General features: G+C 37.8%; 1 protein-coding gene across 1 annotated transcript; it reads right to left on the reverse strand.

The window, feature by feature from the left end:
- Window positions 1-1,429: 1,429 nt before the first annotated feature.
- On the reverse strand, window positions 1,430-6,817 carry pou2af2 (POU class 2 homeobox associating factor 2). The gene is made up of 5 exons (XM_062989005.1): window positions 6,805-6,817; window positions 3,784-3,884; window positions 2,472-2,514; window positions 2,021-2,325; window positions 1,430-1,834 (listed from the first exon to the last, which is right to left on the reverse strand). The coding sequence occupies exons 1-5, from the start codon at window positions 6,815-6,817 to the stop codon at window positions 1,430-1,432; spliced, it is 867 nt and encodes a 288-aa protein (XP_062845075.1).
- Window positions 6,818-14,533: the final 7,716 nt, after the last annotated feature.

Consider the following 14,533-nt stretch of genomic DNA (forward strand, 5'->3'; position numbering starts at 1 on the left):
TTAGACAGTTTGTACAAGTTGAGAACAGATCAGGCAATAACGAGGTTTTCTATTTACAGCCCCAGACTAGCGGGGCTTTGCCTTAACAACCCTCGGCGTTATAGCAACAAACCTACCAGAATGCCAGAGCAAGCAGGTGAACTATGTTTACCTTCCCATAATAATGCATATTGTCACATCATATCGACTTTTAAAGTTTTTACTATGGTAATTTTCACCATAACTTATTTGTACTTAGTACTTTTTATGCATGGGTGACGTGTTCAGCATTGCAATGCAAGTCAGATCAGTTAAATCAGATAAATCCTGAATCCAAAACCCTCTACATGAGGTGTGAATAAGCCAGAATTGTGCTTACCTAGTCTAATACACCAGTACAAGTCAGCAGTAATAAAATACAGAAGACACTGTGAAACTTTTAATTCTTAAATTATGTTTTAATTTAATTTCTCCCATTTAATTTATAATTTTTAACATTTAACCAAATTCTTTAATTATTGCTTAAAAATAATCCATGCCTAAAATATATTTATTTAAACATGGGCTCTGATTTCAGCAATTAAAAAAATAAGTTTTCACAGTTTAGATGGTTTTGATCTTTAGGAATCCTGATCTAACATAAAAACTGTGCTATATGAATAGATTCAGTTTGGTATTGTTATATGCACAAAAAAGTACAATACACATACAATATCTAACAAAACACAGCCAAATTCTACTGCTGATGATAACTGTGTAAATCCATATTCTACATCAGTGTTTCACTTTTTAAATCCAGCGCTATTATTTTTCCACAACTAACAAGTCCATTGAGTGAATGCTGTTCTGTTTATAATTAATTTGTCTCATGGTTATCTACTGTGAAAAGAACTGTGTGACCAGCTCCTCAAAAAGAAGAGATTGTCAACAGAATCACAACACTAAATAGACAGCAACACAATTGCATTACAATTATTTACTGACAATCAAAATATATAAATAATGATGTAATTAATTCACCCAGTGTAGGATGAAAATCCCGCTGAAAGCAAGAAAATGCACTGTTTTAAGATAGCCAAGAATAAGTCTGCTGACCCTTTTGAATTTGATCTATTACCACCTTCAAAAAGCTAAAATAATAATTTTAAGAAGAACAACTATATGAGCATATGTAAGTAGACAGTATCATTTACATAAAATCATCCACAGTTTTCATATTGCATGCCATCTTGATTCAAATTCTGGTAGACATTTTTAAGCTTTACATTTTATCTTTGCGGCTATTTTTTGTAACTGAAGAAAATGTCATTCCAACCCAGTAAACTTAACTGTATTCTATTTGGCTTATTAGAAGTTAATAATCCACGAGATTGCTGTATTTCATGTTCTTCTTTATGGGTTTAGTGTCCACATAATCAGTTCAAAGTATACGTAAGTGCAACAGAAGCTTTCAAAAAGCCCTCCTTGACTCATAGGACATCCATGTTCCATCATCCTTGGCCCATCCCTGGGCAGAAGTGTCACTGAGAGACACTCCACCACTGCTAGCCTCATCTGAAGACACAGATGCCATCTTAACCACAGACAGATCCCCAGGGGCACCCATGTATGATGTGCAGGAGTAGCTGGAGACTGAGCTGTAGGAGGATGCAGGGTAAGGGACATCTTCCAGTGTTTGCAGAGTGTAAGCCTGAGAGCTGGAGGGAATCGATCCGGTGCTTCGACGATATGGTGAGGAGCTTCCAGAGTCAGGACCACCCAAAGATGGGGAATCTGCCACTGGCGCTGGGCCCTCAGGGCAAAGACCCTCAGACTGACTTATGTGATCTTCTGAGGGCTGCTCCCATGGATCTTTCTATAAAATGAAAATGACAGAATTAAGAATGTGTCAGGGATCAGTAGCAAATAATATCCACGAATTGTATTTTTTTTACAATACATGTAGAAGATGACAAAATCTTCATAGGATGTGGTAAGGGAAGTGTATTTTAAACATATCACAATCCATGGGCAAAGTATCTGATAAGTAATAATGTAGTACCAGCAGCAAATGTGACGGTGTCTCTCCAGACAGAGAAGGTAGCAGTGTGGACAGAGCTGTTGGTGAAAACAGTGGCCCTCCACCAGCTGTGTAAGCAGTTGCACTTCTGTAATCCCCAAATGAATCTTGCTGGTAATAGCTGTCAATGAATGAGGGGTAGCTGGAAGAGTGCTCATATGTGAAGGCTTTACTGCCCAGGGCTGAAGAGTAGGAGTCCGAAGTGTACTGCTTCATGGGGTGGCACAGATCAGAATCTGGCAGGAATGGTCTGCGCATGCTGTAGTATCCAGGAAGCATGTGAGTACCTGTATAAGGAAGAAGGAAGTAATGTTTACATCATGAATATCAGTAAATTAGTTCTCTCCTTATTTGCAGTAGGTAGATTGGGATGAGTGTAATTATAGAGCTGTGTAGGAGCTTTATCAGATGATCATAAGCAGAATGATCTCACCTGGCATTTGTACAAAAGCAGGCTGGGAAGAGCTGGCTGCTTGCTGAAAACCAGACAAAAACAAATATGTAACTAAATGCCTTTAGGCACGTCTGTTTATGTAGTTGTATGTATGTCACAGATCACTCACATTTCTAAGCACATGTATAAACAGTCACAATGACTAGTATAAGTAACAAGTAAATAATAAAAATTCTGACAGATTTTAGAGTTCACGAAGAACAAGATGGAATCTCTTTGTGGAGCACAACAAGGAATCACTGTCGTGCTACTCTACGTTTGCTCTATTTTAAAGTCAGTGTGAACAGTCAAAGACAGGAAGGCTCTAGCACACAGGCTGATTCTGTTGAAAGCCAGGCAAATTTTGTGGTAGGATATTTGAATGTCATTTGCCAGTGTCACAATAGCACCCCCACCCTATGTGTGTGTGGTAAGGTGCGCTTGCCTACGGTGGTGTGAGCGCCTTCAGGGTATAAAGAAATAATTGCACATCCCAAATGACAACGGGTTTACAGATAATACATGAGGACAAAAAGACTGGGAATCGACTTTTGGTATGCTTATATAATTATAAATGACTTAATGTTTTACAATTATAAATTGAACTAATGCAGTCTTACTGATAAATATTTATAATTAAATTTGAGCTATATTATGTTTTGGGGTTTGTTTAAATAAGAAACGTATCTAAACAAAGCAAAATACAACTTGACGATGTTTCTTCTGGTCTGTTGGCAGTGGACAATTGTGTGCCAATGCCATGCGCTTCTCCTGAGGAATTTGCATAAGGCTTGATTAGAGCCATTAGTTTAAAGTGTGTGTGTGTGTGTGTGTTGGGGGGGGGGGATAGGAGGGAGTACAAGGGGATGTCCACATGTTAATGCAGCAGTGAGCAAGGCATAAGGAAAAGCCTTTCTGTTTGACTTCGGTTAAGCCGTAGGTCTGTGCAGTGACCTGATGCTACATTTAACCGTTTGTCTGCAACAATGGCTCATTTATCTGGACCCTTTCAGGAAGACAGCCCTAATGCTGGCAGGTGCACCTGATACTGATCTCTATAAGGTGACAGGAGATGTCCAACACATACCAATGCTCACAACTGGCGGTTTCCCTTCAATGCACCACAACATGCTACAACAAAGCTAATGCGTAGTCAACCCCACAAGTCTTTGGATTCCATTTAAGAGATAAGGGTATGAGTGATATAGATGTGAAATGCTCAAGTATCAATACTTTGCTTAAGAATGTGTAAGTAAGTATTCTTTGGGGGATTATAAAAAAAAAGAAAAAAGAAAAACAATCATGTACTTACATTAAATCGTGGTACTGTGGTTTGTCTTGATCTTTTCTCTGCTAGCAGGTCTTTGACTGTGTGTTTGACCCTTACACCTTGGTACACTCTCTTGGAATACTCTGTTATGATAGGGAGTATTTTGTATGAGTGTTTTGATTTATTATTAAATATACTTTTTACATATATAAATATGAACAAAACATCTACAGTATATTCAAAAGCATTACCATGTTATAAAAACACACAAATTAATATTAGTACTTTATTACAAATTACATTAGATCAAATTCATTGTTGCTCCATTTATGTTTACTTTGATCATATTAAATTCCCCAGTACCATTTCAGTAAAGCAGACCCATACTTTGTTAATTAACTGTGAGGATCATATATGTAACCCTCTTTCAAACTTAAGCTGAACTATAGCCAAGTATTTTTGTTTACCTGAAAATTGTTCTGATTTGCTGATTGACTAATGAATATCCTTTTCTACAAAGGAAATTTGTGTGGGCCTGGGAATAAAAAAATCTTCCGGTACAATTCATTTCTAGTTTACTGTGCAACTGTTGTTCTTGCTGCTTTCAAGCTGTCCTCCAAGTCTTTTAATTGACTGTTGTTGCTAGTGCTAGTTTAAGAGCATGATGTGAAATCTTGTGTGGTGCACAGGGCGCAAATTGATATAACCTTTCCACTTGTAGAGTATTAAACACAGAATTTAAGGTGTTTGCTATGGCTGTCTTGCTAAAACATTGTTTAATAGGCCTCTGAGAACTTTAGGAAGCTCTTTCCCCTCCACATATTACATGAAATTATCCCAACCTGGGGAAAGTTTAACACCAAACGTTTACCTCAGCATTACATATATATAACATACATTTTTACATATACATTTTGTTATAGTGTCTGATCCCCCATCAATTTAATTTCCAAAAAAATGGATATTTGTGCTGAAGGTATACAAAACACATTTTATTTTTTGGAAGATCTTTCATTTTACAACACATTTTTATCCAAAGTGACCTAGAATGGAAGCATGGTAAAGCAAAGATTTAAACTCTAAACCCTCCAATCAGAAATCCAGTACACGTAAAACCTTTTAAAAAGAGTCTTAACCACTGTACCACTGTCCAGCATGTTCTTATTCTAATGTACAGTGTCATAGTCAAAGTTTAAAGTTAACCTGGGGCTGGGAAACTGGCCAACACCAAATATATGTTAACCTTTGATTGCTGGTTGTACAATCATAATAATGAAAGCAAAATGGCCACAAACTGACTAATATCAGCTATATCTCTTCATTACATATAATGTTGACAAGATTATTTCCAATTGAAAAGCATATTTACTAGCATTCCGTGTAGTTTTCTTTTGTAGTGTAAAAGTTATTTTGTTTAACGATTGGTGTGCTTCATGCTTATTTTACAGTACAAACTTACTAATGTCATCAAGTAAAACATTGTTTTATGGAACCTTGACTATGCACTTATTCTTCCTGGTTGTGGCTTAGGCACACTTTAGTGATAATTTACCAACAGTTTATATTTTACCTACAACAATAAGGATAAAAAAAATTAAAAGCTATTAGTTAAATAAAATGCTTTACTAATTAAATTAAGTTGCTGTTTTGACACACAACGTTCCAGTACAGCTGGCATGAATAAAGTTAATATTGTTTGGTTGTTTTTGATTAGTAACAAATCATGTAATTTAAAAGTATTAATTACAAATGCTTAAGAATCATATTTATTAAAATGCTTTTAATAGAAGTCACTAAATACAGAATTAGCCTACAAGGTTTTATTTATAAAACAAAAGAAAAAGAAAAAAGAACATAGCTAAACACCATTATTTCAGTGCCACAGCTTGCAACAATCGTGTTAAAATGTATTTGAGAAAAATCTGGTCTTCTGTGCCCTCAAACAATACAAAAATAAACAATGTATACATGTAAGTGGTTAGTCATTTTTTAAGTTTTATGCCTTTAAAGAGAAGATATTTTAATAAATAACTCTTATATGAGTTAAAAGTACTATTAAACTAATGGAGTATAGAAGAGGTCCTCAAATGTTTAAAATGACCACTCATCAATGTGCATTTTGCGTAGTTAAAAATGCTCTAAAACTGTTGCATTTATTGTGGACTTATGTTCAAAAACTACTTATGCACTGCTGTCACACTGGGGAATCTTAAACACTGGTACAAATACAGTATACTGAAGCTATAAAAAAAGTACAGAATGGATTTGCATGTTAAAATAAGCAAAAAGCAAAACGTGTTAAATGTTTTGAACTTGACCTGGACTATAAGAGAGGGATGTGGACATACATCATATAAAAGTCTCTAATTTTAATTAACTCTTCTTACATGGGGTGGTTTTCCAGACCAGGATTAAACCAGAAGTAAAAAGACATTTCAATTTGGTTTAAGACCGAGCATGATCCATATCCTGGAAAATTGCAGATAATTTTTTAATGCCATTTTCCTGGACCAAGCCTTGATCCTAGACTAAAAGACTTTAAAAAATGAGTTACCATTTACATTTTAATTTAGTTCAAAATGACAGGTTTAATCTATGTTCAGGACTGGCCCAAATAATACTTTCTTGAAGCAATTTCAAATACATGTACTAAACCCTTAATTAAACCAAAATTCTAGACTAAACCGTACTGTGGTGGTAAATTACTGTTGATATTTCAATTTAGTCCAACACGACTCGATCCAAGAAATGGGTCCTTGTCACTGTAGATACGAATTGTCTGTAAGATGCTAAGTCTCCCACTGTATGCCAAGACTGTTTTTTCTACCAAATTATGGGCACAACAGCAACAGTTTAATCATGGTCTTTGCATTTCACCACAAACCATACTTACTTTTAACAAGTTAAAATAGTATGTAAATGATCTCGCTGCCACCACTGTTAGTTCAATACAGCCAAAATACTTGGAAAAAATCATTTCTGGCTTACGATAAAAATACAGAACCTACTATAAATGATAAAAAAGCATAGAAAGAGATTTAATAACTTGTAATAAGGGCTCACCTGTCTCCATCATGACTTGCAAGTTATGGACGACTGTATGTTTTCAGAATGTCACTTTGTCTTTCTAGTCCTGCACCAATGATACATTGAGCCATTTAAAAACCTTATACAGACATGCTCATGGAGGCCAGAGTGTGCACCTATTCATTTATAGCTCCTTCCTAGTGGCCCAGCTGAAGCTTCATGATTTGTGTACATGCAAATAAATGGCTGCAGGACGTTTCTCGGTCATTTGCATCCGAGGCTAGCAGAATAGATTAGATGAACTTGAGTCAGGCTGCAGCAAAATGGAAACTGGAACGAGCATGTTGGTTTGATAAGGGATGTGACTTGCAATGTAGAGTGCTAATATATTATATTAATATATATTTTGTTTATTTTTTATAGCAGTTATAACTAGGACATAGATAAATGAAACACATCTTCGGCATTTGTAAAATATTCTTAGTCTAAACTTACAAAGACCAGGGTTTTCCCCTCTGCATATCAACGGCTGAATTGTTCACCTGTAAAAATGTGCTGCTTAACAAAGTGTGAAAATTGTAAAATTGATCCCCAGCACAAAAAAGAAAATAAAAATCAGATTTGTTGAATTTCTGTATTTTGTGCTGCAATTGATGAAATCTTACTGATAGTACAGAGAGCAAATCAACAAATACTGCCTTCAAACTAAACCTTAGATAAACAATAGACAAATGTCAGCTCCTAGGAGCACACAGAAAAGTCAGACCTAAATGAATTTCCATTTTAGTTGTGGTGGATTAGGGTCAAAAACCAAGGTACCCAGAAAAAAAACACACACACAGAGATTGAACCCAGGATTTCAGGAATCATGTTGCTGTGAGACAACTACTCTAACAGCTTTATAGATAAGACAATAAGAAAATGAACAGCCTAATATTATGAACCTCTGCATTCTAAAACTTCAACCATGTTAGTTTTCTGTCAGCGCTGTTAACCTGTTTCAATTCTGTGGCTAGACAAAATATTACAAATTATTGTATAGTATTGATGTAGGAATATTAGATTGTATCTTTTGTGAAATAGAAGAATAATTACTTATTTTTTTTTAAATAACTGGAACTGTTTTAAAAATAATGGTTTATAGGTTTCATTTATTCTGGTCTGGGTTGTGTCAGGTCTGGTTTCACTGGGAAACACTGAGTGCAGGGCAGAGATACCCTGGACAGGGCACCAATTCATTGGAGAGCTTCGGCCGAGAGCTTCCACCCCATCTCCCAAGAGCAACTAATATATGTTAATATATCTGTAAGCTGTTATAGGGTCCTTAAATAATTTAAACATGCATTTTTTCTAATGACTGTCACACCTAAAGATTTGTATAAATTTTACTACAAATTAACATTTTTGCATCAAAAATAATGAAGAAACCCACTCAGAAAAAAGAAAAAAAAAAACTGGGGAGTTGTGCAACCATTATACATTTTTTTTATTATGGCAGTGTGATCTGGCTCATTGTCTTCCTCTTAGACATCTCTTCTTTTAAATTCGAGCTTCCCAAGCTCCCCCCTTCCCCCCCAGCTGCATGTAGTAGGGAAGCTATCAGTGAACTGGAGAGCCATGTTTCTTCTTTGGAAAGCATGTATCCTGACTCATAAAATCATAAAGTTGGCGGACTTTAACCATTTAACCATACAAGTCTGTTATATTTATCTCTCAGACCTCGTGTGTTGTGCCACAGTGCTTTAGAGAATCTTTGTCCTTGTGCTTAAAATTGCAAGAACCTCTTAAATGAATGATTTTAGACCCATAGCACTTACTCAGGTTGATATGAAGGCATTTAGTTGTATCATCTTTACTCATCCTAAGTCACATACAGCTTCAGTACTGAATCCATATTCACCACCGATCGGTTGACAATGATATTAATTTATCTCTTTAATACATTTAGACATTGCTAATAGTTATGTACATGTTCTTTTTATATACAGTGTATCACAAAAGTGAGTACACCCCTCACATTTCTGCAGATATTTAAGTATATCTTTTCATGGGACAACACTGACAAAATGACACTTTGACACAATGAAAAGTAGTCTGTGTGCAGCTTATATAACAGTGTAAATTTATTCTTCCCTCAAAATAACTCAATATACAGCCATTAATGTCTAAACCACCGGCAACAAAAGTGAGTACACCCCTTAGTGAAAGTTCCTGAAGTGTCAATATTTTGTGTGGCCACCATTATTTCTTAGAACTGCCTTAACTCTCCTGGGCATGGAGTTTACCAGAGCTTCACAGGTTGCCACTGGAATGCTTTTCCACTCCTCCATGACGACATCACGGAGCTGGCGGATATTCGAGACTTTGCGCTCCTCCACCTTCCGCTTGAGGATGCCCCAAAGATGTTCTATTGGGTTTAGGTCTGGAGACATGCTTGGCCAGTCCATCACCTTTACCCTCAGCCTCTTCAATAAAGCAGTGGTTGTCTTAGAGGCGTGTTTGGGGTCATTATCATGCTGGAACACTGCCCTGCGACCCAGTTTACGGAGGCAGGGGATCATTCTCTGCTTCAGTATTTCACAGTACATATTGGAGTTCGTGTGTCCCTCCATGAAATGTAACTCCCCAACACCTGCTGCACTCATGCAGCCCCAGACCATGGCATTCCCACCACCATGCTTGACTGTAGGCATGACACACTTATCTTTGTACTCCTCACCTGATTGCCGCCACACATGCTTGAGACCATCTGAACCAAACAAATTAATCTTGGTCTCATCAGACCATAGGACATGGTTCCAGTAATCCATGTCCTTTGTTGACATGTCTTCAGCAAACTGTTTGTGGGCTTTCTTGTGTAGAGACTTCAGAAGAGGCTTCCTTCTGGGGTGACAGCCATGCAGACCAATTTGATGTAGTGTGCGGCGTATGGTCTGAGCACTGACAGGCTGACCCCCCACCTTTTCAATCTCTGCAGCAATGCTGACAGCACTCCTGCGCCTATCTTTCAAAGACAGCAGTTGGATGTGACGCTGAGCACGTGCACTCAGCTTCTTTGGACGACAAACGCGAGGTCTGTTCTGAGTGGACCCTGCTCTTTTAAAACGCTGGATGATCTTGGCCACTGTGCTGCAGCTCAGTTTCAGGGTGTTGGCATCTTCTTGTAGCCTTGGCCATCTTCATGTAGCGCAACAATTCGTCTTTTAAGATCCTCAGAGAGTTCTTTGCCATGAGGTGCCATGTTGGAACTTTCAGTGACCAGTATGAGAGAGTGTGAGAGCTGTACTACTAAATTGAACACACCTGCTCCCTATGCACACCTGAGACCTAGTAACACTAACAAATCACATGACATTTTGGAGGGAAAATGACAAGCAGTGCTCAATTTGGACATTTAGGGGTGTAGTCTCTTAGGGGTGTACTCACTTTTGTTGCCGGTGGTTTAGACATTAATGGCTGTATATTGAGTTATTTTGAGGGAAGAATAAATTTACACTGTTATATAAGCTGCACACAGACTACTTTTCATTGTGTCAAAGTGTCATTTTGTCAGTGTTGTCCCATGAAAAGATATACTTAAATATCTGCAGAAATGTGAGGGGTGTACTCACTTTTGTGATACACTGTAATTTAGCTCAGCCTTTAATACAGTGGATATATCCAGACAGGAAGCGGTCTGTTTAAATCAACAATTTAACACTACAGTCATTGTCACCTAGCACAGACATGCCTCAGGGTACCACCCTGTTTTAACCAACAGTAGGTAAGTATTTGGCAGCAGTAATCAGCTTATATGGCTATAATAAAAAGCCATGTGCCAATGTGACTGTTTCTAGATCTCAGAGCAGCTACTCCCAACTCTGTCCCAAATGTTTGTGAGAATGTAGGAAAGTCTGTGCTGTGTATTAGGGCATAAGCTTACTAATGCAGTGGGGTGTATTATCCACATGGGAGCACTGTCACTCCACCATACAGTCAGAGGTGAAACTGGTCAAAAATACACATAATGCTCATGTGTCCCATGTTACCTTGCACTGGTCTTGTGCTAAACACATTTTAAATACTAACACAACATCTGTTTATTTTTAGGATTTGAACGTCATGTTTTAAACTTTGATTGCATTCATGACAGCACAGGTACTCATTACACAAGATTCTTCAGTTCAAGTTCAATATGAAACACCTTCACCATGTGTTTGGACTGTGGGAGGAAATCCAAACTCCACAGAGAAATATCTCGGATTGCTAAACTTGGGAATCAAACCCAGAACGTTTTTGCTGTGAGGTGAAAGTGCTACCCACTGAGCCACCATTCCATGCCGATAGGTGGGAACTTGCAAACCCTAAAACCAAAAGTCACAGTCATACTGTATTACTGAAGGGTGGAAAGATGAAAATATGAAGATGTGCAAAAAGTATTTTTATTTATTTGTTATTGTTTTGCAAAACTAACCACATTAGCTTGTTTTAAGGGTGCTATCCTTTCCAGAAAGCAAACTTCTGTTATTGGTTGGCAGACAAATATGGTTCATTTCCAATATATTCTTGACTTTTCAATTAGTGCCTGTTTTATTTTTTGTGATAAAAACCCTACTGTATTATTGTATTATTTTACAAAGATTAATTTTAATTGTTTAAAACTACGAGTTTAGAAATACTTTAAGTTTAGCCAAAGCCTGAAGCACCTATTCCCACCTATGTGGGAAGGTCTACACAGCAGGGTGCTAATACAGATGCAAAAAAGTTGGAACGTTTGGAATTAACTTCATCCAAGTCACAATAGCAAACACATTTTGAGAAAAACCTATTGCACAGAAACAGACTTGATTTGACACGTCTTGATAGAAAATATTAATAAAACATTCACAGGTATATGTAGGCTACACACATTTTTTAAACACACTCCAAACCATGATGCTCCCTGAAGTTTTTTTTTCATGTGTGACCCTGACAGGATTAAGGGGTGGTAGGGTTCAGACCCTAAATAGCAATGACCTCATAGGTTACTTAATCACTTAGCCAGATTTTTTGGGGTTCAGTGAGACCTGGCACACCCAGGCTAAATTACTGCCGGTTTCTTGAATATGTTGAATATATACTTAAATATATATAAACATTATTTAAATAAAATCTTTCAGCAATGTGAAGTAGGCTAAGTTTACTGGCCAGTAGGGTGCAGTTGCTAGGAAAGATCAGAGATAACAGGGGTGCAGGAATGCAGTTCGAGGTCAAGTGGAGAAACATGATTGGACAGCAGCAGAGTTGTGATCCAGACGGCCAGAAAGCTAATCAGCTGCTTTGCGTCATTTGTTAAGAGCCAGACACATGTAAGCTTTCAAAGAGTGATTTAAGTGTGCTGTGATTGAGTCAAGTCAAATTTGTTGGTCTAGTGCATTTTACATTAAACATTTTCTTGAAACATCTTTACAGATTCCAGGTTCACAAAAACGCTAATGAGTTGAGGGCCACGGTGGCAAAGAAAAACTCCCAAATATTAGAAACCTTGAGAGGTACCAGACTTAACAGGGACTGTCATCCTAATAGGGTGTCCAACTTGTTGCTGTTTGGTGGGTGTATTAAATTTGGAAGTTAGTTTTTGAACAAACAATTACGTTTCAATTTAATTTAGTCACAAGGACAAAAAGTAGTTACAGAAATAGCTGGAATGTCCCTTACTCATGTGTGTAAATTTTCTTTGGGGTCCATGTTCAGCATGTGTAATTTTTCATTCATTAATCAGTCGTTTCTAACCGTTATATTACTGGATTACACATAATTGTGATTATTTTATGAATAGTTTTTTGTACTGAAAAAACACATCACACATCCGTTTGGAATGTAGGCTACAGTAACAGACCATGGAAAGCATTTGTAGCTCTACAAATTTGACCAAATTTAGACAAAGTTCAGAGCGTAAACATCACTGCTTTGTATACATTTCTTGTCAGGCTGTAGCGGCTTGAGCTTTCGGATCATCTGGAGATAATGATCTGAAGTGGAGAATATTACGACAGCTAGAAATCGAGTGCGGCTAATGTGTAATCCCACACACCACAGAATCACCTCTACATCAGGATAGTAGGATTCTTCAAGCATGTGCTGTCTCTCCACCAGCGTTAAGCACTCAACACGCCAACAATAATATTTGTTTGCACGCACAGTGTGTATTTATTTGGTGATTCCCAGAGCCAGAGAGCGAGCGCCTCTGAAACTGGCCCTTCATCACCAGACCCCGGCCTGTTTTCTGAGTATAAACAGTCATAAAAAGTCAGGTAATATAATTTCAGACACTTTTAATGTTAAGAGCCGAATGTTTGTGCTTAATGAACAGCAACAGTGCTGTAAAATCTTTTTACTAATTTATTTTTTTACAATGGAATTAATAGGCGCTTTTGCCTGAGGTGTTTTCATTGCAAGGCTAATTATACATAAAAATGAGAGCATTGTGTAACAAGTTCTTTTATATGGTCCATAATTTGGATGGGAATTTGGCTTTTTTCCTACAGTATACTTTTATCCCATACCTCGCTGAATAGACATTTTTCTGTAAAACATACCATCTGAAACAGTCAGCTGTAAAGAGATCAGATATAATGATACAGTATTATATAATTATATATACTGATCAGCCATAACATTATGACCACCTCCTTGTTTCTACACCCACTGTCCATTTTGTCAGCTCCACTTACCATATAGAAGCACTTTGTAGTTCTACAATTACTGACTGTAGTCTATCTATTTCTCTACATACTTTGTTCTTCAAAGTATCTTCAATACTTTTCACCCTGTTCTTCAATGGTCAGGACTCTCCCAGGACCACCACAGAGCAGGTATTATTTAGGTGGTGGATCATTCTCAGCACTGCAGTGACACTGACATGGTGGTGGTGTGTTAGTGTGTGTTGTGCTGGTATGAGAGGATCAGACACAGCAGCGCTAACTAACACACCACCACCATGTCAGTGTCACTGCAGTGCTGAGAATGATCCACCACCTAAATAATACCTGCTCTGTGGTGGTGCTGTTGGGGTCCTGACCCACCGGTAGCAATGCCGAGTTTCGAACCAAGGAGCTCAGAATCTCGGCGCTGGTGTGCTAGCAGAATATTCCGCTGTGCCACCTGGGTGCCCACACTTTAAAAAAAAATCTAGCATTTGTAGAGCCAGGCATTGAAGTTGGGTGAGAAGACCTTGCAGGTTCTAATTCATCTTGAAAGTGTTTAGTGGAGTTGATGTTAGGGCTCTGTGCAGGCTCAAACCATGTCTTCATGGACCTCACTCTGTGCACAGGGGAACAGTCATGCTAGAACAGGACTTGTTCGAACTGATGTCACAAAGTTGGAAGCATCGGGTGTGGCTAGAACACCTGAACTCAAGGTCAGCTCAGGTCAAGTTTTGCTGAATGTTTTAACATGCAGGAATATGTCAAATATCTCAAGGCTAGGTCTGGAATCTATGTCTGGGATGTGGCTCAGTAAGTGGGTTTAAACCACACAGCCTGTGGTAATCCAGCTTTGCACTATTCTTAAGTATGACATCGTCCCTGCTATTGCACATGTGTTTATTTTTTGCCTGAGCTGGGCTGTTTATGTGTTTGGGGATCAGAATAAAATTGACGGTAAGTATAGTCAGAACTGCTGTGGTTTTAAATTACTTTTAAAGAAGGTTTGGCAGTTAATGCCGGTGTCTCGGGCTCAGAATGTTCTGGAACTGGTTGTGGGCTGTTGGCGTTTTCACGCTGTCTGTACAGCAGTCAGACTTGAA

This window comes from Trichomycterus rosablanca, chromosome 26, assembly GCF_030014385.1.
Source record: "Trichomycterus rosablanca isolate fTriRos1 chromosome 26, fTriRos1.hap1, whole genome shotgun sequence".
NCBI classification, from domain to species: Eukaryota; Metazoa; Chordata; class Actinopteri; order Siluriformes; family Trichomycteridae; genus Trichomycterus; species Trichomycterus rosablanca.